Source organism: Choloepus didactylus, chromosome 10 (genome assembly GCF_015220235.1).
Source record: "Choloepus didactylus isolate mChoDid1 chromosome 10, mChoDid1.pri, whole genome shotgun sequence".
NCBI classification, from domain to species: Eukaryota; Metazoa; Chordata; class Mammalia; order Pilosa; family Megalonychidae; genus Choloepus; species Choloepus didactylus.
Genome location: NC_051316.1, coordinates 50769263 through 50794364, shown reverse-complemented (window position 1 = coordinate 50794364; position 25102 = coordinate 50769263). Strand labels below are relative to the sequence as shown.

General features: G+C 41.4%; 1 protein-coding gene across 1 annotated transcript; it reads right to left on the bottom strand.

Annotated features, from left to right (window-relative positions):
* Positions 1-6845: 6845 nt before the first annotated feature.
* KCNV2 (potassium voltage-gated channel modifier subfamily V member 2) lies at positions 6846-18266 on the bottom strand. Its single transcript, XM_037850909.1, has 2 exons — positions 16872-18266; positions 6846-7127 (listed from the first exon to the last, which is right to left on the bottom strand). The coding sequence occupies exons 1-2, from the start codon at positions 18264-18266 to the stop codon at positions 6846-6848; spliced, it is 1677 nt and encodes a 558-aa protein (XP_037706837.1).
* Positions 18267-25102: the final 6836 nt, after the last annotated feature.

The window sequence follows — 25102 nt, the reverse complement described above, 5'->3', positions numbered from 1 at the left end:
CTGTGTAGTGAGGAGAGAAAGTGAATTTGGGGGACCAGAACATTCAAGACATGTGAATATTTCAGGTCAGCACTCTGTTTGAGACAGAGAAGTTTCAGCTTCTCTAGAACCTTGATAAAGAGAGAATTCAACAAGATGGACTAGGTTATGCTGTAGTAAGAATCAATTCCAAAATCTCAGTGCCTTTACCCAATAGTAATGCATTTCTCACTTACAGTACCTGTCCAGCAGGGGTCAGTCTGGGGTTCTCTGCTCAACACTGTCACTGATGGCCCTTGGTTGATGGGTGTTTCATCTTGACATCTGTTTCCACAATTACCAAGTCAAAGAAAAGAAATACTGGAGTGAAGAAGTAGCAATTAAGTGCTTCCACCAAAAGTAATACATGCCTCTTTTGTTCACATTTGTTTGGCCAAAACAAGTCAGTTGGTCACACATAACTTCAGATTGGTGGGGAAATGCCACATACCATGCTCATATCCCAGGGGAACTAAAATATTTGTGAGGAGCCTAATGACTTTGGACCCTAATGACTACCACGGAAAGGCAATCGCTAGATGGTGGTTATCATTGACATTCTGTTTATAAGAATGAATAATATAAGCTGTCATGAACTGAGCACCTATTATATGAGAGATACTGTGCCAGGTACTTTGCATCCATATACTTATCAGTTAATCCTACCAACAAGGAGCTAGATATGATAAGGACTCACCTAAAAAGAGGTCTAGACTTTGTAACCTCAAATCCTTGGAGTTTCCTGAGTGATAATAGTGTCTTTGGTTTTCATAGTGCACCCCCACCATACCTAATAATTTATGCTGATGAGATGACTCAGGGTGGGGCAGCCACACTGGTGGTCTTAGGGTGGAGGCTGGCCACTCCAGAAAGACCAACCATGTGGTTAGAGGGTTGGGTCTTTGAGCCACATGGCATTAGCCTGACCTCTGGAGAGGGGAAGGGGCTGGAGACCAAGTTCAGCCACATGGGCAATGATTCAATCAGTCATGTCCACCTAGTGGAACCCCAATACAAATTCCAACATGGAAGTTTGGGTGAGCTTCCCTGGTTGGTAATGCTCTCTGACTATTGTCATACATTGGTGGGACTGGAAGGTGATGCTTCCTGCCTCTACAGGGAGAAGACAATCCATCACATTTTGGGACCCTCCTGGACCATGCCCTTGGTGTCTCTTCACTTGGCTCATTCTGAGTTGTATCTTTTTGCTATAATAAAGCTGTAATCATAAGTATAATGCTTTCCTGAGTTCTGTGAGTTGTTCTAGTGAATTCTTGAGCCTGAGGAGGTAGTAGGAATCCCTGAATGTGTAGCCAGTTAGTCAGAAGTGAAGGTGGCCCTGGAAACCCCTAAACTTGTGACTGGTGTCTGAAGTGAGGGCAGTTTTGTGCCCTTAACCTGTGAAGTTTTGCCTACCTCCAGGTAATTAGTGGAAGAAGTCCTGGTAAGGTCTTAATTATTTCCATCTTATAATGTGGAAACAGGCTCAGGGAGGTTGATTTACAAAGGCTTAGTAGGTGTTAAGGATGGGCACAGTCTTCACAGGTTTTCTGGAGTTACAGGGAAATTCTTCAAAAAGAACAGTGTACTAAGAGACTAGAGACCTAATTTCTAGTCCCACTTACTAATTTTTCATGTCTCAGCATGTGCCAGATGGCAAACAAGTTTTGAGTCTCAGCTCTGATGGATTTGTCTTGGCTGCTAGAGAATTGAGACGAGAAGACTTTCCAACAGGAAATAGTGATGTGATTAACAGTATCTACTATGGGCATGGGAAGAGGGGTAACAGAAGGTAAAACAGATGTTTTCTGTCTCTGGATATTTTTCTTAACCTCTTTGGGTTTCGGTTATATCAACTATAAAATAAGGTTAATAAAACCTTGCTTGAATGAAGGCAGGAGCCTGGACAACATAATTTCTTGAGGTTCTCAGCACCGACTTCTGTTCCTTCCTGCATATATTCCAACTTATTTTGTGCACAGTGTTCCATCATGTAATCATAAAAATCCATTTGTATGTGTGCGATGGGGTTGGGTGAAGCAACTCAACAGATTGAGTCATTGAAAACTGCTGAGGAGGGCAGAGCTGGAAGCCCTTGACAGGAAGGATGGATCATTTATTGACACATAAGGGTGCCAATCATCACTGCCCTACCAATCATCTGTGTGCTGACTTTACCTCTTGTTTTATAAACCTGCAGACTGTATTTTTGTCTGGGGTAATATGTTAGGGAAGCATGAATTCTCAGATAAACATGCCTCATCTTTTTGATAGTGATTTGGGGACTATGAGCAATATATTTTCTTAAGATAGACAAAGGGTATTAATCCGGGTCCCAACAGGAAATAGATGGTACACTGAAAGGGTTTAATTGAAGCATTCTAATAAAGGGTCCGTTTACACAGGTATGGTTAGGATTAAGGAAACCAACAATGGGTGATGAAATAGTAATTAGCGACAATAAGAAGCTACTCCCCCTCCTAGACCTGAAGGGTCAAGGGGAGAGAAAGGTGTTACAGAACCTGTAAGAGCTGTGGTCAAACAAGGGGACTGCTCAACAGAGGTGTGACTGGAGGAACTTGGCCTCTGCACAAGTTAAAGCCAGACAGGGAAAAGGTAGGGGGTAAATACCCTGAAAATGCCCCCTTCTCCACCCCCCACTGTGATCCCTCCAGAGGACAAAAGAATGTGAGGGATACAGTTCATGGGAACAGCCCCCTTGAGCCATGCAGCAGGGCAGAGAAGGGTAAATAATGACTCCGGAAGGGCAAATGGAGAGACCCAGTAAGTAAGAATGGAAATACAAAGTAGGATACAAAACTCACATGAGTTTTAAAGAAGTCTTATCAGAGGAGAAGGTCAGAGAAGAGGGAGGGAAGGAAGCCAGGATGGAGTGTAAGAGATGACGCTTCACCTTCATCTTTGAGCACCAGGATGTTAGCTGCAGAGAAGGCAATTTAGAGCACAGCAAAATGTAAGCCTACTTTCCTGGAATTGTGGACCGAGAGTCTTTGGTAATGTGTTTTTTTGTTTTTTTCTTAAGTGATAACCTAATGCTTTCCCTTAATTGTTGGAAAAGTTTCTTGGGAACATGTCCACTTATTTCCATGAAGCTGAGATAAAATGAGGCAAGCATTTTGATCAGCTTGAGTTAGGAGTTTAGGTAGATCAGGTTTGGCCTCGGGCCTGCACAAGGAAGGAGCCCAGCAGTCTCTCAGGTAAATGTTGGCTTCTTGGGACCCTCTTTTGTGATGGTGTCTTCCCACCTGGATGGGCCTTTCAGAGATTTTTTTTTTTCTGCTCATACACTTGAAGGTTTTGTCCTCTTTCTTCTTTAACACGGTAGGCCATTCCAGTCCACCTAACAGATAGACCACCTCTACTTCCAATGTGGTGTGTGTTGTCCTGAAAATCCATCAAGCTTCTGGACCGTGGCTTCTTCATTCCCTTGGTCTCCCTCCTCCACACAAAGCTAAACACCCCTCCTGATGTCACAGCGGCTGCTAGCATGAGGCAGAAGCAGAAAGACCTAGATCTGCATTGTCCAATATGACAGCCACTAGCCACATATGGCTATTTAAAAATGAAATTAATTAAAAGTAAATAAAATTTAAAATTTAGCTCCCCAGCAACACTAGCCACATTTCAAGTGCTGAATAGCCAAATGTGCTACCCTATTAGACGGTGTGTAATGTTTCTGTTTTTGCAGTAAGTTCTATTAGACAGACTGGGCTAGATCCTGTGCATGGCCTGGAATCAGCTAGGGGGGGTTGGCAACAGGATTCAAAAGCTGCCTTCACACACAGAGTCCACTCCTCAATGACAAGTGACTCTGGCCCATGCAGACAGCACGATAGTGATGATGATGATAATAATAGCAGCCCTCATTTATTTAGGTCTGCTAAATGTTTTAAATAATTAAATCATTTAATTATCATCACAAACCTGAGGAAGACAATATTGTCATCTCCATTTTTACATGCAGAAACTGAGGCTACAAGAAATTAAGTGACCTGCGCAAGGCCATAAAACTGTTAGGTTGAATCATATGAAATTGCCAGTATTTTGCCGTTTTGGACTATGAAATGGCCATTTCATATGGTTCCACCTCATAGTAAGTGCAGAGCCAGGTTTTAAACCCAGATCTGACCCTAAAACCTGTGCCAAGTTCAGTATGAATAAGTGTAACTGACCACTCTGAAACCTGCTTCATAGGGCTGTTGAATGATTAAATGAGATAATGTTGGTTCTATTCTTGGCACACAGTGGGGCGCATGCAAAGTTAGTTCCTTTTGTTTGAATTCCTTTCCATCTGTCAATCTCACTCACCTGGGATAGCACACAGCTGCCTAAGCAGGTGTGGCCAGGATATTGGGAGGAGGGGGCTGCTGCCATTTCCCAGATAACCCTCCCAGGGACCTGGAGGAGTTCATTATCTTCACCATGACCTGCCTGCAACACACCCACGCCCCAGTATTCCCCACCCCTTCCTCTCAAGGAGTCTCTTCTGCTAGGTGAGTCTGGGTCAGTTTCTCTGGACCTTGAGCAGAGGGTGGGGTGACAGACATTGGCCCTTTCCTATTCCCCACGTCCTTTAACAGCCTTGGCAGCCAGCACTTCATGAACAAGCCCCTCCACTCAGAAGGACCAGGAAGGCTACAGGAGGGAAACTGGGGGGGCTGGACCAGGAACGGGTGGCTGCTAAAGTGAGTGTGTCAGGTGGTCATATAAGCTGTGCTCCAGTCCTCTTGCACATGTTAACTCTATTTTTGTGATTGCATCTGTCTAGGAGCCTCATTCAAAACTCCCCCGCTTTTTATTTGGCAACAGGGGAGAGAAGTACCCCCTGGCTGAAGGGCCTGCTGTCTGGACTGGGTTTGAGGACTTGGGAGTAATTTATATCCATAGGAGGAAACTTTGAATCTCAAAAGCAATAGTATAGGGTTTCCATATTTAGCAAATGAAAAATATATTATGCCCAGTTAAATTAGAATTTCAGGTAAACAACAAATGATTTTTTAGTAGAAGTATATACCATGCCATACTTAGGACATACTTCTGTTTTAAAAATTATTAGTTTATTATGATGATATTAAGGAAGCTTGGGAGTAATAGGGAGGGAGATCTATGTACCTTTTGCCAACTGCACCCCAAATTTATCATCATAGCTCCTTGTGGGAGGGAGAGTGGTGATTAAGACTTGTGGTTCTTGGTGGTGGGCCCAGGACCAGCAGCAGCAGCATCGCCTGGTACTTGTTGGAAATGCAAATCATCAGGTCCCACCCAGACCTACTGAATCAGAAATTCTGCGGGTGGAACTCAGCACTCAGTGCTTTAACAAGCCCTCCAGGTGATGCTGATGCTGTTGGAGACCACAAGTGTAGACTTAGAGCAAGAGCTTTAGGAATCAGATAGATCTGGGTTTGAAGCCCCAGTCCTGTGTGAAAATCTGGATGAATTATTTACCCTTTCTAAGCCTTTGTTTCTTTCTGGAATACAGTATCTTATTCAGGTATGTATTGAAGATTAGAGGAAGCTATATACTATTTATAACCACAGTACCTGTCATTTTAAGAACTCACAAAATGATTACACTTATTTTTATGACACAAGTGTAGGCCTCTGAAACCAATTTGATGGTCAGCAAGCCCAGCCCCACCTACAAGGGCCATCTCTGCTCAGGTCAAACGAGGCTTAATTTCCAGTACCTAAATTTACAATAGTCGTGTAGAGAGAGAATGGAAGTAAGAGAAAAAGGGGGTGGGGAGAAAGAACACACTTCCTGTGGGAATTGGGCCATTCTCTTTGTTCAGTGCTTGGCCCAGAGCATTTGTCCAAAATGCAGGGTTTTCCTCATGGAAAGGAGCACTGAAGAAGTGAGGACAGTGTGAGAATTCCTTTCAAGGGAGGGAAGGAGTAGCACCCTTTGGAATGTTTCATGGACCTGGCATTCGGGGCAAGTCTGGAGGCTCCCAGGTTAACTCAGACCCAGGTTCTCAACCTCAGCACTATTGACTTTTGGGGTCAGATCATTCTTTGTTGGAGAGGGAGGGGCTTGTGCAAGGTTGGAAGTTGAGGAATATCCTTGCCTTGACACACTGGATGCCAGTACCATCGTACTCCCCCGCCAGTCATTCCAAGTAAAAATGTCTCTAGACATTGTTAAATGTTCCCTGGGGTCCAAAATCACCCCATGGTTGAGAACCACTTGTCTACAGAATCTACTAGAAAACAGCCATTCAAATAATTTTAACTGCTACCATTTACTGAGAATTTACAAATATTATCTCCAATCCTCACAATTATATTACAAGATAGGTCTTATTACCTACATTTTATAGTTGAAGAAACAGGCTCAAAGGGTTAACGTTACTTGCCCCAGTCATAAAGCTGTTCAATCTAGGATTCTTACCAAGGCCAGTCTAATTCCAAAGGCCACAGAGTTCTTGCTGCAACACTCCTTTCTGTGGAAAACTAAGAATTTTTTCTTCAATTGACTTGAGAATATTTACGTTGCATTGAAGTCCAAAAATATTTATTGAGCTGGTGCCATGAGAAATTTCAAGAGAAGCCTGACATGGCTCCTGTCAAGGAGTTTTCAATGTCATTGCAAAAGCCAGACTCTCACATACAACCCAGTTGAGAGCAATACTAGACAGTCTGAGTTTGAGCCTAAAATGAGCATTTCTAGAGGTAGAACTTTGTGAACTGAATACCCTTTATGTATGTTTGTTTCATGTGTGCTTTCAACTGCTAATCCTGATAATTTAAAAAAGAGGGAGCAAGGCAGTCTTGAAGTCCATGGGATCTACCTGTCCTATGAAATATTAATTCTCTTGCCTTGGGATGGACTGTGAATTGCTTCTAGCCAAGAACTCAGCCATCTTCTTCTTGGCTCTCTGCATGAAGTCCACCTTCCCCCTCTCCTTCCGTATGGCGGTGTACTCATATGCCTTGAGCTTACTGTAGTAATCTGAGAACTTGTTGTAGAGGATGGAGATGGGCATCCCATTGAGGATGATCCCAAAAGCAATGCAGAGGAAGGCAAAAAGCCTGCCCAGGTGGGTCTCTGGGTACATGTCTCCATAGCCCACTGTGGAGATGCTCACCTGTATAGGAAGGAAGCAGAATGGGATTGTTAGCACCGTGGGGGAGGAGAGAAAGGAGAAAAGCAGACAGGGAGTTGTCCTCTCCCTCTCTCTGAAGGTACATGTGGGTTGTATAAAGCTCCTGACGGAGCCAGCTTTAGGAGGTACCAAAAGTTTACCTGTAGGACTTGTGTCATGGAAAGAACATAAAATTTCAAGCTGGAAGACTTGGGTTTAAGTCCTGACTATCTTTTATAAGTTTTCTTATATACAATATGGGAGAAATAATACCTACTTTAAAGAGTTGTTGTGAAGAGCACATATGGTAACATATATAAAGTGCTTGGTAAAGAATTTGCTCAATAAATGGCAGTCCTTGCCTCCCCTCAGGTGGGGACAGCTTTAGGACAGGAGTATCTGGGTTGCCTATATGAGGTATGTACTGGAAAAAGCCCAGCTTAGAACCAGTCAGATCTGTTCAAATCCTAACTCTGACCCTTCCCAGATGAGCAAGACAACCAGATCCTCTGGGCCTTGGTTTCTTTGTCTAAAACAGGAGGATTACCCAACTCTTAGGATTTTCATGAAGACTAAATATGATATTGAATAAAAAGCACTTAACACAGTATCAGGTACATAGAAGGCATTAAACAAACTCCTTCGTCATCCTTCTCTCATCTTCTCTTTAAAATGGAGACAATTATAATATTTCTCAGAGTTGTTATGCAATTCAAATGAGATATTTTATATGAAGATTGCAAAGTCTGGAAAAACACACTAGTTATTTTGCAAAGGGACTTTTGTGAGACATCACTGACTGTAAAAGATGTTCACTCTCCATGAAATTCTTCCCATCACTCTTGCCACACTGCTTTAAATTCCACTAATTAGAGATTTATTTAGGTTAACAAGCTTCTGTTTTAAAATGCAGTTACCAGAGGGACTAGAGAGTCAGTGTAGTCAGAGAAAATCCTGGGAAAATCCCTTAGGGCCCATTTTTTATGCCTCATGTACTAAGATTCCCATGGTCCCAGAATATTGGCTAAATTAACAGAAGCCTTTAGGCAGAGCAGTTATTTACAACAGTTAAGCGTTGCCCAACTCCAGGGATACCATTTGCTTCCTTGATGTGTATGGTTATTGCCATGATTTTCCAGTAGATGGCAGTGTACAAAATCACCTTGCTGACCAGTACCAAAATAGCCATTAGCTAAAAATGCAAATATTTTTGTTTTGATGATGTAAGATTGTTTGAATTTCAGAAAAAATGTGATTGACAATAAGTGTGCTTAGCATAAAATGGAGAAGTGAGCTAGCTGGGCACATCTGGTGGAGCTGATAAGAACCACAGCTACATCCAGCCCATATATAAGGAAAGGTTGCACCTCCTCTTTTGGGTGGGTGACACACTCTCTCTCAAGGCTCCATCTCCAGGACAGACCTGCTTGGGATGCGCTACCTCTTCCCACAGTGGTAGAATTCAAGCAAGCATTTAAGAGAGGCAGGATGGTGAAGACTAGGTTAAGGAATTAGGAATGGCACTAGACCATGTGGGGTCTGAATCCACTTCCCAGCTATGTGACTTGGGCAAGTCACCTAAATTCTCTATGCCTGTTTCTGCTTTTGAAATGAGGGGGAAATAATTGTACCTACCTCATGGGGTTGTTATGGGAATTGAAGGGGGCCTGGCACAGGGTATGTGAGCAATGATGTTAGTTCTTATGCTTATTAGATATGCAGGTGTGGAAGCCAGCTCCTCTGGTTACTGCCCAATGCTGTGTGAGAGAGAGCGGGTGGGGTGCCCTAGCACTTGAGTAGGGAATCTCATTTTCCCACAGTCTGGACCAAAGGGTGATGAGAGGTAGTGATAAAGTCAGATTGTAGGTTAACCTCAAAGTCTGTTTGCATTTGTGTATATGTGTGTGTGCATGGCATGCATGTGTGTTTCTTGTCATTGGCTACAATCAAAAGTAAAAGAACCTGAGTCAGATTTCTGTCCAGGTGTATGAGCTGAATAATAGCTTTCATATGTCAATAAAACTATCACTCATACTTATGAACGAATGTTTAGTTCAGTCTATTTTTCTCTGGAAGATGCCTAAAGGGAGTTTGAACATAGGGTGAATGTTAAGAAGGGGTAGCTTTAGAACTGGAGGAATTCATGAAAGGCCAAAATAGAGGACTTGGAGTAAACCAGTATCTCACAGGTCCTGTCTGTCGGAGGTGGGAGGATAGAGAGCATGGACAATAATTAAGACAAAGTGCCTATTTTAAAATTTTGCTCAAACCCCACCCACACTGGCTTCATTTCACTTCCAACCCCAATTTTTGTTTGTTTGCTGACTCTTGAGCAAAAAGTCAAAAGAAAGAGAATTGGCCTAAGGAATAGTAAATATTTAATGTGCATAGTATGGTCTCAATCTTTGTATGTCTTGGATCTCTCTTCTCCTTCAGAGGAAATCTCTCTTCTGCCAGGAGGCTATGTGGGACTGGTCCCCACAAACTTATTCCCAATATATTTTATGCATTGTCTGTTTTGTGGATTGAACAAATATTCTGCTTCTTGCTCCTTGTCTCTGATAGGAACTTGGGGTTTCTTGGTTTTAGGGAACCTTTTCTCCATGTTCCACAGGTCAAACCATTTCATCCTGGATGGGCATTTAAAATAGAAGGCCCTAGGCTGATCCAAGTGACCTCATGGAGAGAGTTCTCATATTAGCAAGAGTTGAGCTGGAAATGTGAGCAAAACTTCTGCAAACCATCTTAATATCTTGGAAAAACTGGCTGGCTCAGCTTAACCACTCTGTAAACTGGAAACTTACCATTCTGTTGAAAACTTACATATTTCCCCAATCCTTTGTGTCCCAAAAACCAGAATGTGACTTTCCCTCAGAAGTTCACCCACTAATAAGCAAATCCTGGCCTGCCAAGCATTACAAGGAGAACAAGAATCCATTTTTTTTTCTCCAACTCTTTAGAATGACTACGCTTGAATTTCTCATGCAACAAGAAATGTTTGTTTCTCTCATAATGAACTAGACATAGATTAAGTCTCGGCATGCAGCAGTCCATGCCTTTAGTAATTATGATCCTAAGAAATAAAATTGATATTTCAAAAATAACTAAAACCCCTTCTAGTTTTCCCAAAGAATGTGAGATGGTAAAGACTGACAATTTTGGCTAAAATTAATACACACCGAAATACATACTGTCTTTCAAAGAATTCAGCTTCAAAGGCTGTACTTATCCCATCCATGCTGTTGTTGCTACAAACATTTTTGGAATTCCTTTTTCAGAATATAATCTGCGCAGACGATTCAGTGGCATGACCTTGATACAAGTGGTCTTATCCACCTTGATGGTTAACTCTTGGTGTCAATCTTAAATTCAATTTAAAAATATTGAATCCACCCACAAAAAGGTAAAGATTTACAAGAAGCAAATGGACATGTCACAGATTCTGCAGATAATTCCTCAGTGGAATTCCAAGCATGTTGACATCAGTGGAAGTGCTATTAGAATGAGGTGATGTTGTTGTCACCTTGAAGAGAACAGCCCTCACTGATATATTAAAGTTCTGACATGTACATAAGTGTTACAGTAAGGGGGTGATGTGCAAAGTATAAGGAAAAACCACAAAAGCATGTTTGGGGATCTATTAATCTCACCATAGCAAGGTACACAATAATGATGGTCAGCATCCTCAGCTTACTTGATACTTTTCCCTGCCCTCTACAATTACATCATGCCCTGGCCAACAGGATCATAGTTTAAAGAGATAAAAGGCAGCCACCTCCAAATCAGTATCTCACTAGATCAAAAGTCATAAAGTACCTAAGAGCTTTTGCCTCATTTATAGCTCCTCTGCTATTTCTTAAGTTGCCAGGATAATTTTAATGCCTTATCTGCCAGATATTTATCTGTTGTCCCTCTATCCCAAACCCACCACCCTTCTGTACCCTTGTCTGTAATTCTGCAACTGGGAGTCTGCAGACTACATTTCCCAGACTCCCCTGACCACTGTCTTCTGGTTATGTTCTGCTAATGTGAGATGTGGCTAGGAAACTGGAAGCTGGAAAGAGGAGATAAGGGTCTACATTTCTACTTCTGGTTTCTGCCATCATCCCTCCAATAACCAGAGATAGCTATGGCTCATGCATCTTCTGGCTGTCCCAGCACCAACCTCATGGTGCCGTCTTAGGGATCCCTGTAGTAGCTACACAGTGGCTCCTCTTCTGTGCTCCTAGGTTCTACCTTCTCCTCTTTGTTCCCTCTGTTCTAGGGTTGATAGCTCTTTCCTCCATTTACCAACCTTTGGGTTAGCTCAGCTTCTTCCTTTGCTCTTCCAGCCTTCTAACACCTAGGTATCTATTTCCCCTTATCAAATTCTCTATTTGAAACACCCAGTTTGCTTTCTGTTTTCCTGACTGTAACCTGATTCACCTTCCAGATGGATTGCCTCAAAGCAATCAACTAATCAATCAATCAAAAAAAAAAAAAATATCGCACTAATCTTGTAAGGGTCTCCTATTTGCGAGGGAATGATAACTTACTTTAGGTAAACAAAGATGGCAGCACAGTCTTTGCGGCACAAGTACCTGATGTCCCAGCTAAAAAAGTAAGTTTTCATTTTGAAGAGTTTTTGTAAGTTTTTGCAGGAATCAGTTCATGCCATGGTTTCCTTTTTGGTTTCTACAGCTTTAAATTATTCTGGAAAGCTCAGAAGGAAGTGGTTTGTTGAATGGTCCAATTGCCCTTTTCTACTTCAAAACATACCCACACAGGAGGCCAAAGATTATAGCTTCATCATAGACCTAATTGTTCTTTTTGAGCTGTGCCATGCATTTCCCACACCCCTGCAAGCCGAGCAGCCCCACCATGGCTGGATGTGCTCCAGATGTAGGCCTGTTTGTCTGAACACTCAGAAGCTCTCCCAGGCCAGAACAGCTGGTCCTTTTGTTTGTATCACAGTCTCTCTATTTTCTACAGTAGAGAAGGAATCACTTCTGTTTTATTTTCCCCACAAATGAATCTGGAAGCAAAGGTTATTGCTTCCATTTGCTAAAGACCATCAACCACCCAGATATGGTAACTTCTATTTATTGCAGACCTATTATAGGTTAGCATTTTACATATGTTTCCTATTACATTTATGCTCACAAATATCCTCCACTTGACAGACCAGTAAGACAGGTCTATCTTATATTCTAATGCATGAGCATTTGCATACATAACTGTCCATAAGGGACTTGTTTTGCAGCTGTAGAGAAATTCACAAAAATGAAAATTACTCTATTTCTCTTAGAACTCTGAGTTGAATTAAAAGGGAAAGTTGCAGGATCCTTGGCATGGAGAGAGGGGATCATTAAAAGCAAAGTCAGATTTGGAGTTCTCTGAGTGTACTGAAAATAGAGTACTGAAAACAAAGTATGGAAAACATAGACTAGATTAGAGAATCTGTCTCTATAAGGCGGGTGAATATTCCAAAATGGATACAGCACTAGAGTGACAGAAGAAAATACTAATCATGTTTTTCTTTATCTCATCTTTAAAATTTCAATTTAGAAGTATATGTTTTCTGATCTGCATAATGTTTTTGAGCAGTGTGCCAGTTTGAATATACTGTGTCCCCCAAAAGCCATTATCTTTGATGTAATCTTGTGTGAGCAGACGTTATCAGTGTTGATTAGATTGTAATTCTTTGAGTGTTTCTTTGGAATGTGCCCCACCCAGCTGTGGGTGATGACTCTGATTGGATAATTTCCATGGAGGTGTTGTTCTGCCCATTCAGGGTGGGTCCAAATTGAGTCACTGGAGCCATATAAATGAGCTGATGGACAGAGGGAACGCTCTGCAGCTGTGAGTGACACTTTGAAGAGGAGCTACAGCCAAGAGGGACACTTTGAAGAAAGCACAGGAGCTGCAGATGAGAGACAGTTGGAAGACGGCCACTGAAAGCAGACTTGCTCTGGAGAAGCTAAGAGAGGACAAACACCCCAAGAGCAACTAAGAGTGACATTTTTGAGGAACTGCAGCCTAGAGAGGAATGTCCTGGGAGAAAGCCATTTTGAAACCAGAATTTTGGACTAGACAGCAGCCATATGCCTTCCCAGCTAACAGAGATTTTCCGGACACATTGGCCATCCTCCAGTGAAGGTACCCTTTGTTGATGGACACTTTATGGCCTTAAGACTGTAACTTTGTAACTAAATAAACCCCCTTTTATAAAAGCTAATCCATTTCTGGTGTTTCTCATTCCAGCAGCATTAGCAAACTAGAACAAGCAGTAACATTACTCCAGGACAATGATTGTATTACTGGATCTAATTATTTATGTCTCCCTGTATCCCAGTTCTTTGTCCTATAACTTTGTGGTGCACTCCTACAGCAGGTGGGCTAACATGCCCTGCCCCTTGACTCTGATTTTGGTCTTGTGACTTGCTTTGGCCAATGGGTTGAACAAATGGCGTGAACAGAATAATATAAAGTGCTTGCATGATTGGGCTTGCACACTCTTTCTTGCTCTGTGCCACCACCGTGTATACATGCCTGCTGGAGGACGAGAGATATGTGGTCCCATCTTCCCCTTCACCCCAGCTGCCAGTCAGCTAATCATCAGCATGTGAGTGAGACTAGCAAAATTAGAAGAACTTTCGAGTTGACCCCAGCCTAAGTCACTGACTTGCAAACTCATGAAATAAATAAATAAATGCTTACTGTTTTTAGCCACCGAGATTTTGGATGTGATGGGGCATTATTGTGGCAATACATAACTGATAAAATTATACAATTTATAAATAATTAAATATACATTTATCATGGATGTGTGCTTGAAATTGTTTACATTATGAGGTATATGATCAATAATGGTTGGACACCATTGGATGAGAGTAACTTGCAGGATTCCACTTCTCAGATTCTTATGTCTGTTTAGTCATGTGTATTCAGACGAGTTTCTTCTTATGGTTCAAATTTCAGCTTACATGCCATCTTCTCCGAGAAGACTTTCTGATTATCCCATTCTTCTACCACCCACGTCATTCTCTATCCTATTATCTTACATAAGAACACATCAATATGTGAAATTATTTTTTACTGTTTTTTCTCCACTAGAATGGAAGCTCCACGATGGAGGAACCTCACCCCCTGCTTTTTTTTCCCTCTTATATTCCTAGTGTTTAGAACACCACTTGGCACACTGAAGGTGCTCAAAATAAAATCTTTGCTCAACAAATGAATAAGATGGATTTTGGTGGGTTACATGAGGAATTGGTCCTAATATTTTGTATCTTTTCACTTTGCGTCTTTATAAAAGAAAAAAGATATTTCTCCATATCTTTTTGACAGTGTTCTTTTCTCTTTGTTCTATTGCGTTTATAGACCTTAGTAAGCAATATGCAATGTAATCAGAAGTATAGAGAAGAACTGGAGTAATAATATATCAGCCCTGGGGATTAGAGTAGTCTTAGAATATTCTAGAGAAATTGCTCCTGTTGTTTTCATAGAGTAGTTTAGAAACAAATACAAATTATAATTCTTTTATCTAATTTTTAATGACTTTTATTGGTATAAATAATTCTTGGAGAATAAAATGGACAAGGCTAGGACTGCACATAGTAAGGTTGAAATGTGCAAAATCTGGCCTGTGAAAATAGTGTCTGATAGAAATAATGGCCTCAAAAGAAAACTCACATTGGCAAAAACAATATTTGGCAAAACATGTTATGGATAAAATCTGAATGGTCAATTTTTGTTGTAAAATTTATGGAAAACTTATTTTGAGTAAAGTAATTTCAGTAGAAGTAAAAGGGAAATTTTGGAAGTTTTAAACTTTATTGTGCACTAAACCAATCAAGAAATTAAATGTGATCAACGGGCATTCACTTCAGGAAATTGCTTTTTTTTTTTTAAGTAGAAACCCGATACTTGTAATAGAATTCTTATCAAAGTCTTTATATTAATATACAAAAGTAAAAAGTTTATGTGTTAAAATGGTAGTTAAAAGAGTTTAAAGAATCCACAGGTCCAGTGTCTATATACACTAGCCTTTTAAGATATTCTCATGAATGGAAATTTGACTCTGTAAATCTTTGTATATACTGTTAGCATGTGGATTTGCTCTTTCTCCTTTCTGCTTTACTCACCTCCAAAGTAAATATTACTTGCTGGGGACAAATCATCCTCTATCAGTCCATCTATAGACACAGTTTATCTATTATGGGGATGACCTTATGTCATTTGGAATATGATCAGAGAAACAGCACTTGCTTAGTTCTTTAGGAGGAGCCTAACGTCACCCTGTCACTGAAGAAAGGGCATACATCCTTGTGTACATATAAGCTCTCTGCTTTCAAGGAAAGAAGACTAATTAATCGTAGAGCTCTACAATTCCAACCTCCCTTTTAGAGACGAGGAGACTGAGGACAGGGAGTGGTGGGGCAAGGTGTCACAGTTAATTACTTAAGGTCACAATTAATTATTGGCAGACCCGGGACTAGAATCAGGGGCTCTACATCTTCCCCTATGCTGTTAAAAGCCCTGGACTGGTTTTTCTCAGAAGTTCACTCCAGACTGTGGGTTCTGACATACCCAATGTTAATGTTGAAAATATCTACTCTGGTTATATTTGTTTAATGTCTTTATGTTATTATAATCTATTTTTTAAAAAAAAAATAAGGAATACACCTCTTTTTTTTTTCCTATGGAGACATGACAAATTATTCATTGATTTGAGAAGATCCAAATCAACATTTTATAACCACGGATTCAATCTAGCCTACCAGAAATATGAATATTTGAGTAAATAGCATAAATAATTATAAAAAAGGCAAATGCCAAAGAAAACAATGACAAATATAACTGATACATTAACTATACAAATTAAGCAAAAGAACTAAAGTCTAGAAGAAGCAGTGCTGGGGAGTGAAAAGGGCATGCATTTCATTGCTGGCTCTGGTACCTCTGGCTGTGTGTCTACATGCAAACTCTCTGCACCTTGATTCTTCTAGCTATAAAATGGGGTCATAATAGCTGGTCCTGAAAGAAATTTAGTGAAGTTGGAGCAATTTTCAGCTTTAGATATTTCTGTCCACACTCCCATTTAGCCCAAAGTGGGGGAAGTGGGCTGTCAGTTAGGGTCAACATTTCTGACCAAGTTTTACTTCTTACCCTGCCTAAATCTACCACTGAACTGTGACCCTAGATAAGTATGTCACTTTCCCTCCTTGGACCCCAATTTCCTTCAGAAGTTGAAGCCATTTCTAGCTTGTTATTCCCTGATCTTTAAATGCTGGTAGTAACCACCACACAGGATTGTGATGCTGAAATGAAATAAACTTTATACTCTTAGCACAATAGGTGCTCAGTTAGTGGTAAATAATGACGATGATAATAAAGCTTCCCATATACATGAATAATCATTCTCCTTTAAATGCACCTGTCAAAGGTTTTAAGACTAAATCTAGATTTGGAGATTCCTAGAAGCAAATCAAGTTCAATTACTCACTGGACTACAGTATCTATGTTTTTACAACCCCTTAACACCACTACTGCTTCCAAAAGACTCAACCGCCCCTGACAGCACTTGGGTCACCCCGTTGGTTTGTAAACCGGAGGCAGCGATGGGGTGGAGAAAACAGTGGTCGTTCTGCAAAACAGGGTTAACGATCAGGGCTTTGTCCCAGTGGCTGATATGTATGGAAAGGGAAGGCCAGTTTCTGGGGCTGGGGGAGGAGGGCGGGCAGGTCCGGAGGCCATGGGACTCACCGCAGCCCACCACCAGGCGTGAGGGATGCTGGTGAAGTTGGTGCCGGGTACATCGTGCTCCACAGAGTAGACGGCTGCAGAGAAGGAAAAGATGCCCATGGTGATGAAGAGCAGCAGGCAGCCCACCTGCTGGTAGCACTGGCGAAGCGTGAAGCCGAAGGCGCGCAGTCCAGTGGAGTGGCGCGCCAGCTTGAGGATGCGGAAAATACGCATGAGGCGCATGATGCGCAGCACCTGACCCACCTTGCCCACGCGGTCCATCGTCTCAAGCTCGTGCTCCCGTGGCGAGCCCTTGCCGTGCCGCTGGCCCTCGCCGGTGAAGCATTCGAGCAGCAGCTGCAGGTAGTGCGGCAGGATGGCCACCAGGTCCACCAGGTTGAGGGCGCTGCGCGCGAAGCGCCGCAGGTCGGGCGTGGAGGCTAGGCGCAGCAGATACTCGAGGGTGAAGAAGGCGATGCACAGCATCTCCACGTGCTCCAGTATGGGCCGTGGGTCGCCTCCGCCCGCGTCCTGCTCTGCCTGTTGCCGCATCTCCTCCACGGTGTTGAGCGCCAGCGCCACGACGGAGATGAGCACGAAGAGGCTGGAGGCCACCCCTATGGCCTTGGCGGCTACCGACGAAAAAGGCTTCTCCATGAGGTTCCAGAGGCGGCGCCGCTGCGGGCCGTAGAAGCGCATGTCGCGGAAGAGCTCCTCGGTCTCCTCAGCCTGCGCCTGCGCGCGTAGCTCGCGCTGGATCTTGAGCTGCTCACTGAGCTCGTCGCGCCGCTCCTCGAAGCAGATGCGGCAGCAGCGCGGCGTGTACTTGAGCCGCACGCCCCAGTAGCCCAGTTCCTCCAGGAAGCTGCGGGGGCACAGTTCGTCGCGCACGAGCAGCACGCCGGATGCGTAGAAGTTGTAGACTAGCTGGAAGACCGCAGGGTCTCTGTCGAAGAAGTATTCGTCCGTCTGCGCTTCATAGTCGTCGCACAGGCCCAGCTGGCGGCTGCGGCAGGTGGAGGTGGCCAGGCGGCCCAGGCGCGTCTTGGGGTAAGAGGCCAGCTCGAGGTAGTCCAGGCGGTAGCTGTGGCCGCCCACGTTCACGTTTAGCATGGACGACGGGGTCGACGGGTTCTTGCAGAGCTCCGGCTGGGTGGTGGCAGCCTCCTCTGGCTGCTGGGCCTCCTCAGCTGGGTCGTCTTCCCACTGACCCTCCTCCTCATCGTCCTCCTCTATGTAGTAGTTATAGTTGCCCTCAGTCCAGTGTTGGATGCTAGCCTGGGAGCCAGAGCGGTCTCCCAGGGAGCAGATGCTCCTGCGGTGTTGGCTGCCCCCCGCATGGAGCGCATCCTCACTCTCCGTAGAGTTCCAGGGTTTGTAGCCCCAAGACCGCCTCCTCTCGCTCTGTTTCAGCATGGCTGGGGGAGGTGGGCTCTTTGCTTTTCCTTCCTGGCTGTCCTAGGATCCCTGGCCTGCTCACGGCCAGAAGGATGGCTGGTCACGTGCCTTGCACTACTTTAGAGAGGTGAGCCTGGACCAGAAAATGCACGGTCCCAGGCCCTGCGCTCTGAGCCGCCGTTCCACAGGCCCAGGGCCTTTGGGGTCTGAACACGGAGGCAGACGGCTGCTGACTGTTCTAATCTTGCTGATGGGGAAGAAGCAAGTGTTAGGAGGGATTTAGAGCCTCTTAGCCTGTTTGCTCTCCCTCTCCCTCCCTTCTCTGACGTAGAGGAGGATTATGTGGTCTTGAATCTGTAGATAATCAGAAAGCAGAGATTATTGCTAATAAAAATGTCGGGGCATTAGCAACTGCACAGTGTTAGTCTGCTGAGGTGAATTCGGATTCCCGTGTCTTTACGCATATACTAATGCAGTTTTGTTGTTGTTTTGATTAGAGAAGTTGTAGGTTTACAGAAGAATCATGGATGGAAAAAATACAGCATTCCATATACCCGTCTTCCCCCATTATTAACACTTTGCATTTGTGTGGTAACTTTGCTAGAACTGATGAAAGAGTATTAGAATTGCACTATTAACTATACTCAGTTTATATTAGGGTGTATTTTTGCCCCATATACCACCCTATTAATACCTTGCATTAGTGAAGTACATTTATTCTTTAATAATTGTTCTATTAACTGTAGTCCATTGTTTACAATAAGATTCATTGTATTGTACGGTCCTAGGTTGTTTTTCTTTGACATTTTTGTTCTAGTAACATATGTACAACCTAAAATTTTTCCTTTTAACCACATTCACATATGTATTTCAGCTCTGTTGCACTCACAAATTTTGTGCTATTACCACCACTATCCATTTCCAAAATTTTGCCATCAACCTGTACAAATTAAGCATTAACCCCCATTCATTACCCCCAACCCTGTCCCTCCCTGTTAACCTGTTTTCTTGATTGTAACTCTATGAGTTTGCTTATTCTATTTATTTTGTATCAGTGAGATCATACACTGTTATATTTCACTCACCATGATATTTTCAGGGTTGATCTATGTTGTCACCTGTATCAGGACTTCGCTCCTTTTTATGGCTGAATAATATTCCACTGTATGGATATACCACATTTTGTTTAACCATTCATTGGTTGATAGACACCTGGGTTGTTTTTTTCTGTATTTTGGCAATTGTGATAATGCCACTGTGAACAATAGTGTGCAAATCTCTGACTCCCTGCGTTAATTTCTTTTAGGTATATACCAAGTAGAAGGATTGCTGGGACATGTGATAATTAAATACTAAGCTATCTGAGGAACTGTCAAACTGTCTTCCACAGCAGCTGTACCATTTTATATTCCCAACAGCAATGAATAAGTGTTCCTGTTTCTCCACAATTTCTCTAGCACTTGTAATTTTCTCTCTTTTTTTAAAATAGTAGCCATTCTAGTGGGTGTGAAATGGTGTCTCATTGTGGTTTTTATTTGCATTTTCCTAATAGCTAGTGATATTGAGTACCTTTTCATATGCTTTTTTAAAAGCCATTTTTATATCCTCTTTGGAGAAATATCTACTCAAATCTTTTGCCCAGTTTTTGAGTTGTCTTTTTTTAAAACATTTTAAATTGTGAAATATAACATATATGCAGAAAAGTGATAAATTTCAAAGTACAGTTTAACATGTAGTTATAGAGGAAATTTCAAAGTATGGTATGGATTACAGTTCCACAGTTTCAGGTATTTCTTTCTGACTATTCTAATGTACTAGAAACTAAAAAGGAATATTTACATAATGGTTCAGTAGTCATAATCACTTGTTAAATTCTAACTTCTCTGTTACAAGTCCTCCCTCTCATTTGATCATTTTCTCAGTCTTCAAGGATATCTGGGCAATGACCATTCTAACTTCTTCGTGTTGAAAAGGGGTGTTGACAGTATGAGATAGGAGGATGCAACTGGCTGATGTTCTTGGAGAGAATGGTACCTCTGGGTTTCTGGACTTATCTGGCATAGGAACAATCTGGAGTTTTAAGTTTCTGAAAAGTAAACTCAGTGAGTGAAACTTTTGTAGAATCTCACGTAGACCCCTGGGTATTCTTGAGGTTTTTCAGGAATACTGTTGGTTGGGGCGTGGCATATTGTGGTCATTTGCAATATCCAGCTGAAGCTTGCCTAAGGGTAACCTCCAGAATAGCCTCTCAACTCCATTTGAAATCTGTTAGCCAATGAAACCACATTTTGTTACATTTCTTATCCCCTTTGTGGTCAAGCAGGCATTGTCAATCCTAGGCTTATCCTCGGGAGTCATGTTCTTCCACATTGCCAGGGAGACGTACAACCCTGGAAATTATGTCCCTCATAGGGGGAAGGGTAATGAGTTTATGAGTTTATTTGCAGAGTTGTGCTTAAAGAGAGAGAGGCCACATCTGATTAACAAAAGAAGTTCTCTGGAAGTGACTCTTAGGCATAATTATATGTAGGCTTAGCTTCCCTTACAGAAAGGAGTTTCGTAAGAGCAGGCCTCAAGATTGAGGGCTTATTAACTTGGGAGTCCCTAAGGCTTGAGAGAGTATCAGGAATTCTCCAGGTAGGGAAGTTTAATAGTCCCATATTTTTTTTCTCCAGTCCCTCAAGGGAATTTGCAAATACTTTTTTATTATTTGCCCAACATACTCTGGAATTTATGAGGGTATTAAATTAAGTTATACAGAATGTTTAGGTTAAGTGAACTGACCAGACAGGTTAAGTTAGATTATAGATTGTATGCTACAGAAAATTTAAATTTTGCACAAAATAAACATCTCTTCCTTCAGTCTCACCTATTTTAAAATATAGATATTATGGTCCTTTACCCGGTGTTCTGATTTACCTTAGTCCCAACCTGCTCAGCTTTGTTCATATTGCTAATTGAAGTCTGATTTCTTTTTTTTGCTCCTTTAAGAGTTGCTGTGTGGAATAATGTTGACTTTCAGAGCGGCAGAACTGTAACTCTGAGTCTTTGGTATCACACAGGACCAAAAATTCCAGGGAAATTCCAAGTTATACACAGAGCACAGCATCTCATAATTTAGAAATAACATTTAAAACTTAGGAATAAATGTGATTGCTCTAAGAGCTTACAATCTAGACCCTAATTTTCTTATAAGTATTTTCTAAATGAGACCATACAATATTTGTCCTTTTGTTTCTGGCTTATTTTGCCCAACATAATGCCCTCATGGTTCTTTCACCTCATTGCATGCCTCACTTCATTCCTTTCTGTAGCCGCACAATATTCCATCATGTGTATACAACACAATCCACCCTTCTGCTCATCAGTTGATGCACCCTCTGCCACCTCCATCCATTGGCTGTTTTGAATAAGGCCACCATAAACATCAGTGTGCAATGTCTTTTCGAGTCTCTGCTTTCAGTTCTTCCGAGTATATTCCTGTTTAACTGGATTACCTAATCATATGGCAACCCTATATTTAGCCTCCTGTGGATCCACTACTTGCCCTCCATATGAGCTACACCATTCTGCTCCTCTACCAGCATTGATATACCTCTCTCTCCACATTTTCTCTAGCACTTGAGTCTATTTATTTATTTTGAAGCTGCAGATTTTGTTGAGATATATTCACATAACATGTATTCTACCCAAAATAAACAATCAGTGTCTCACACTATCGTCACTTAGTTGTACAATCATCATCACTTTCAGTTTTAGGCAATTTTCATTGCTCCAAAGAGAAAAATAACAGATACAGCCACACCAAAGAACAAACCAAAACATCTTGTAACTCCTACTCCCCACCCCCACCAATTATTTACCCCTGGTATTGGTGTGGTACTAGTGAGGTATTCCTGTTAAATATAGTCTCTAGCATGCAATAGGTAGTTTTGCCCATGTACCACTCTATTATTAACTCTTTGTTCATGTGTCATGCCTTTGAAATAGTTCACTTAAGAGCTTATTTATATTTATAATGCTAATTGGTGAGATACATGACTTTAAACAACCCCTTTCAATCATGTTCATTTTCAATATGGCGCTATTACTTAAAATTCTACTGTGCTGGTTTGTACATATTATGTCCCCCAGAAAAAGCCTTATTCTTTAATGCAGTGTTGTAGGGGCAGACATATTAGTGTTGATTAGGTTGGAACCTGTTGATTGATTCCATGGAAAATGAGGGCAAGACCTTTGATTGGATAATTTCCATGGAGGTGTTACCCCACCCATTCAGGGTGGGTGTTAATTAAATCACTGGAGCCATATAAAAGGGCTGACAAACAGAAGCAAGGCAGTTCTGCAGACAAGAAGAACTCACAGGAGCTGAGAGTGAAGCTAGAACTCAACCTGGGATCAGCAGATGCCAGCCATGTGCCTTCCCAGCTGACAGAGGTTTTCCAGATGCCAATGGCCTTTCTCCGGTGAAGGTACCTGATTATCAATGCCTTACCTTGGACACTTCTATGGCCTTAAGACTATCATTTGTAACCAAATAAACCCCCTTTATAAAAACCAATCCATTTCTGGTATTTTGCATAATGGCAGCATCAGCAAACTGCAACACCTACTATCCATTCTCGTACATTTAAGTTCCACCTTGTTAACAAGCCTGTACATACCAGGTAACCATTACCTCTTCTCTAGCTTCTGTCTATTTCTAAGTCCCCTGTATTCTACATTTTAAGACTCTAAGTTTACACTTTTTAGGAGGTTCATATTAGTGAGATCATACATTATCTATCCTTTTGTGTCTGGCTTATTTCACTCAGCATTATGTCCACAAGGTTCATCCATGTTGTCACATGCTTCAGGACCTCATTCCTTCTTACTGCTGCATAATATTCCATCATATGTATGTACCACATTTTGTTTATCCACTTGTCTGTTGATGGACACTTCGATTGTTTCTATCTTTTGGCAGTTGTGAATAATGCTGCTATGAACATTGGTGTGCAAATGTCTGTTCATGTCATTGCTTTTAGATCTTCTGGGTATATACTGAGTAACAGAATTGCTGGGTTGTAGGGCAACTCGATATATAGTTTTCTAAGGAACCACCAAACTGTATTCCACAGTGGCTGTACCACTATACATTCCCACCAGTAGTGAATAAGTATTCCAGTTTCTCCACATTCTCTCCAGCATTTGTAATTTCCTATTTGTTTTTTAATGGCAGCCATTCTTATAAGTGTGAGATGATGTCTCATTGTGGTTTTGATTTGCATTTCCCTAATAGTTAATGGAGATGAACATCTTTTCATGTGCTTTTTAGCCACTTGTATTTATTTCCTTTTTGGAGAAATGTCTGTTCATATCTTTTGCCTTTTTTATAATTGGGCTTTTGTTGAGTTGTAGGATTTTTTTAATTATGCTGGATATCAGTCCCTTATCAGATGTGTGGTTTCCATATATTTTATCCCATTGAATTGGCTGCCTCTTCACCTTTTTGACAAAGTCCTTTGAGGCACAGAAGCATTTGATTTTGAGAAGTTCCCATTTATCTCTTTTTTTTCTTCTATTTCTTGTGCTTTGGCTGTGAGATCCAAGAAGCTACCTCCTATTACCAAATCTTGAAGATGTTTCCCAATATTATCTTCTAGACATTTTATGGTACTGGCTCTTATATTTAGGTCTTTGATCCATTTTGAGTTAATTTTAATATAGGGTGTAAGGTAGGGGGTCCTCTTTCATTCTTTTAGATATGGATATCCAGGTCTCCCAGTCCCATTTGTTGAAGAGATTATTCTGTCCTAGTTCAGTGGATTTGGGGGCCTTGTGAAAAATCAGTTGCCAATAGATCTTACGGTCTATTTCTGAACTCTCAGTTTGATTCCATTGATCAGTATTTCTATCTTTGTGCCACTACCATGCTGTTTTGACCACTGGCTTTATAGTAGGCTTTAAGGTCTGGAAGTGTAAGTCCTCCCACTTTGTTCTTCTTTTTTAGGATGTTTTTGGCAATTTGAGGCCCCTTTCCCTTCCAAATAAATTTGATAACTAGCTTTTTAAAGTCTGAAAAGTAGGTTGTTGGAATTTTGATTGGAATTGCATTGAATCTATAGATCATTTTGGGTAGAATTGACATCTTAACGACATTTAGCCTTCCTATCCATGAACACAGAATATTTTCCAACCCATTTATGTCCTCTTTGATTTCTTTTAGTAAAATTTTGTAATTTTCTAATTGTCTGTGTAGACATCATTGGTTAAATTTATTCCTAGATACTTGATATTTTTAGTTGCTATTGTGAATGGAATATTTTTCTTGATTGCCTCTTCAGTTATGTTATTACTAGTGTATAGAAACAGTACTGATTTTTGTGCATTAATCTTGTATCTGACCACTTTGCTGAATTTGTTTATTAGCTCAAATAGCTTTGTCATCAATTTCTCAAGATTTTCCAAATATAGGATCATATCAACTGCAAATAATGAAAGTTTTACTTCTTTCTTTCTGATTTGGATGCCCTTTATTTCTTTTTCTTATCTAATTGCTCTGGCTAGAACTTCTAGCACAATATTGAATAATAGTGGTGACATTGGGCATCCTTGTTTCATTCCTGATCTTAGGGGGAAGGCTTTCAGTCTCTCATCATTGAGTACTATGCTGGCTGTCAGTTTTTCATGTATGTCCCTTATCATATTGAGGAAGCTTCCTTTCATTCCTACCTTTTGAAGTGTTTTTATCAAAAAAGGATGCTGAATTTTGTTGGATGCTTTTTCAGCATCTATCGAAATAATCATAAGACTTTTCTGTTTTGATTTGTTAATGTATTGTATTACATTGATAGATTTTCTTATGTTGGGCC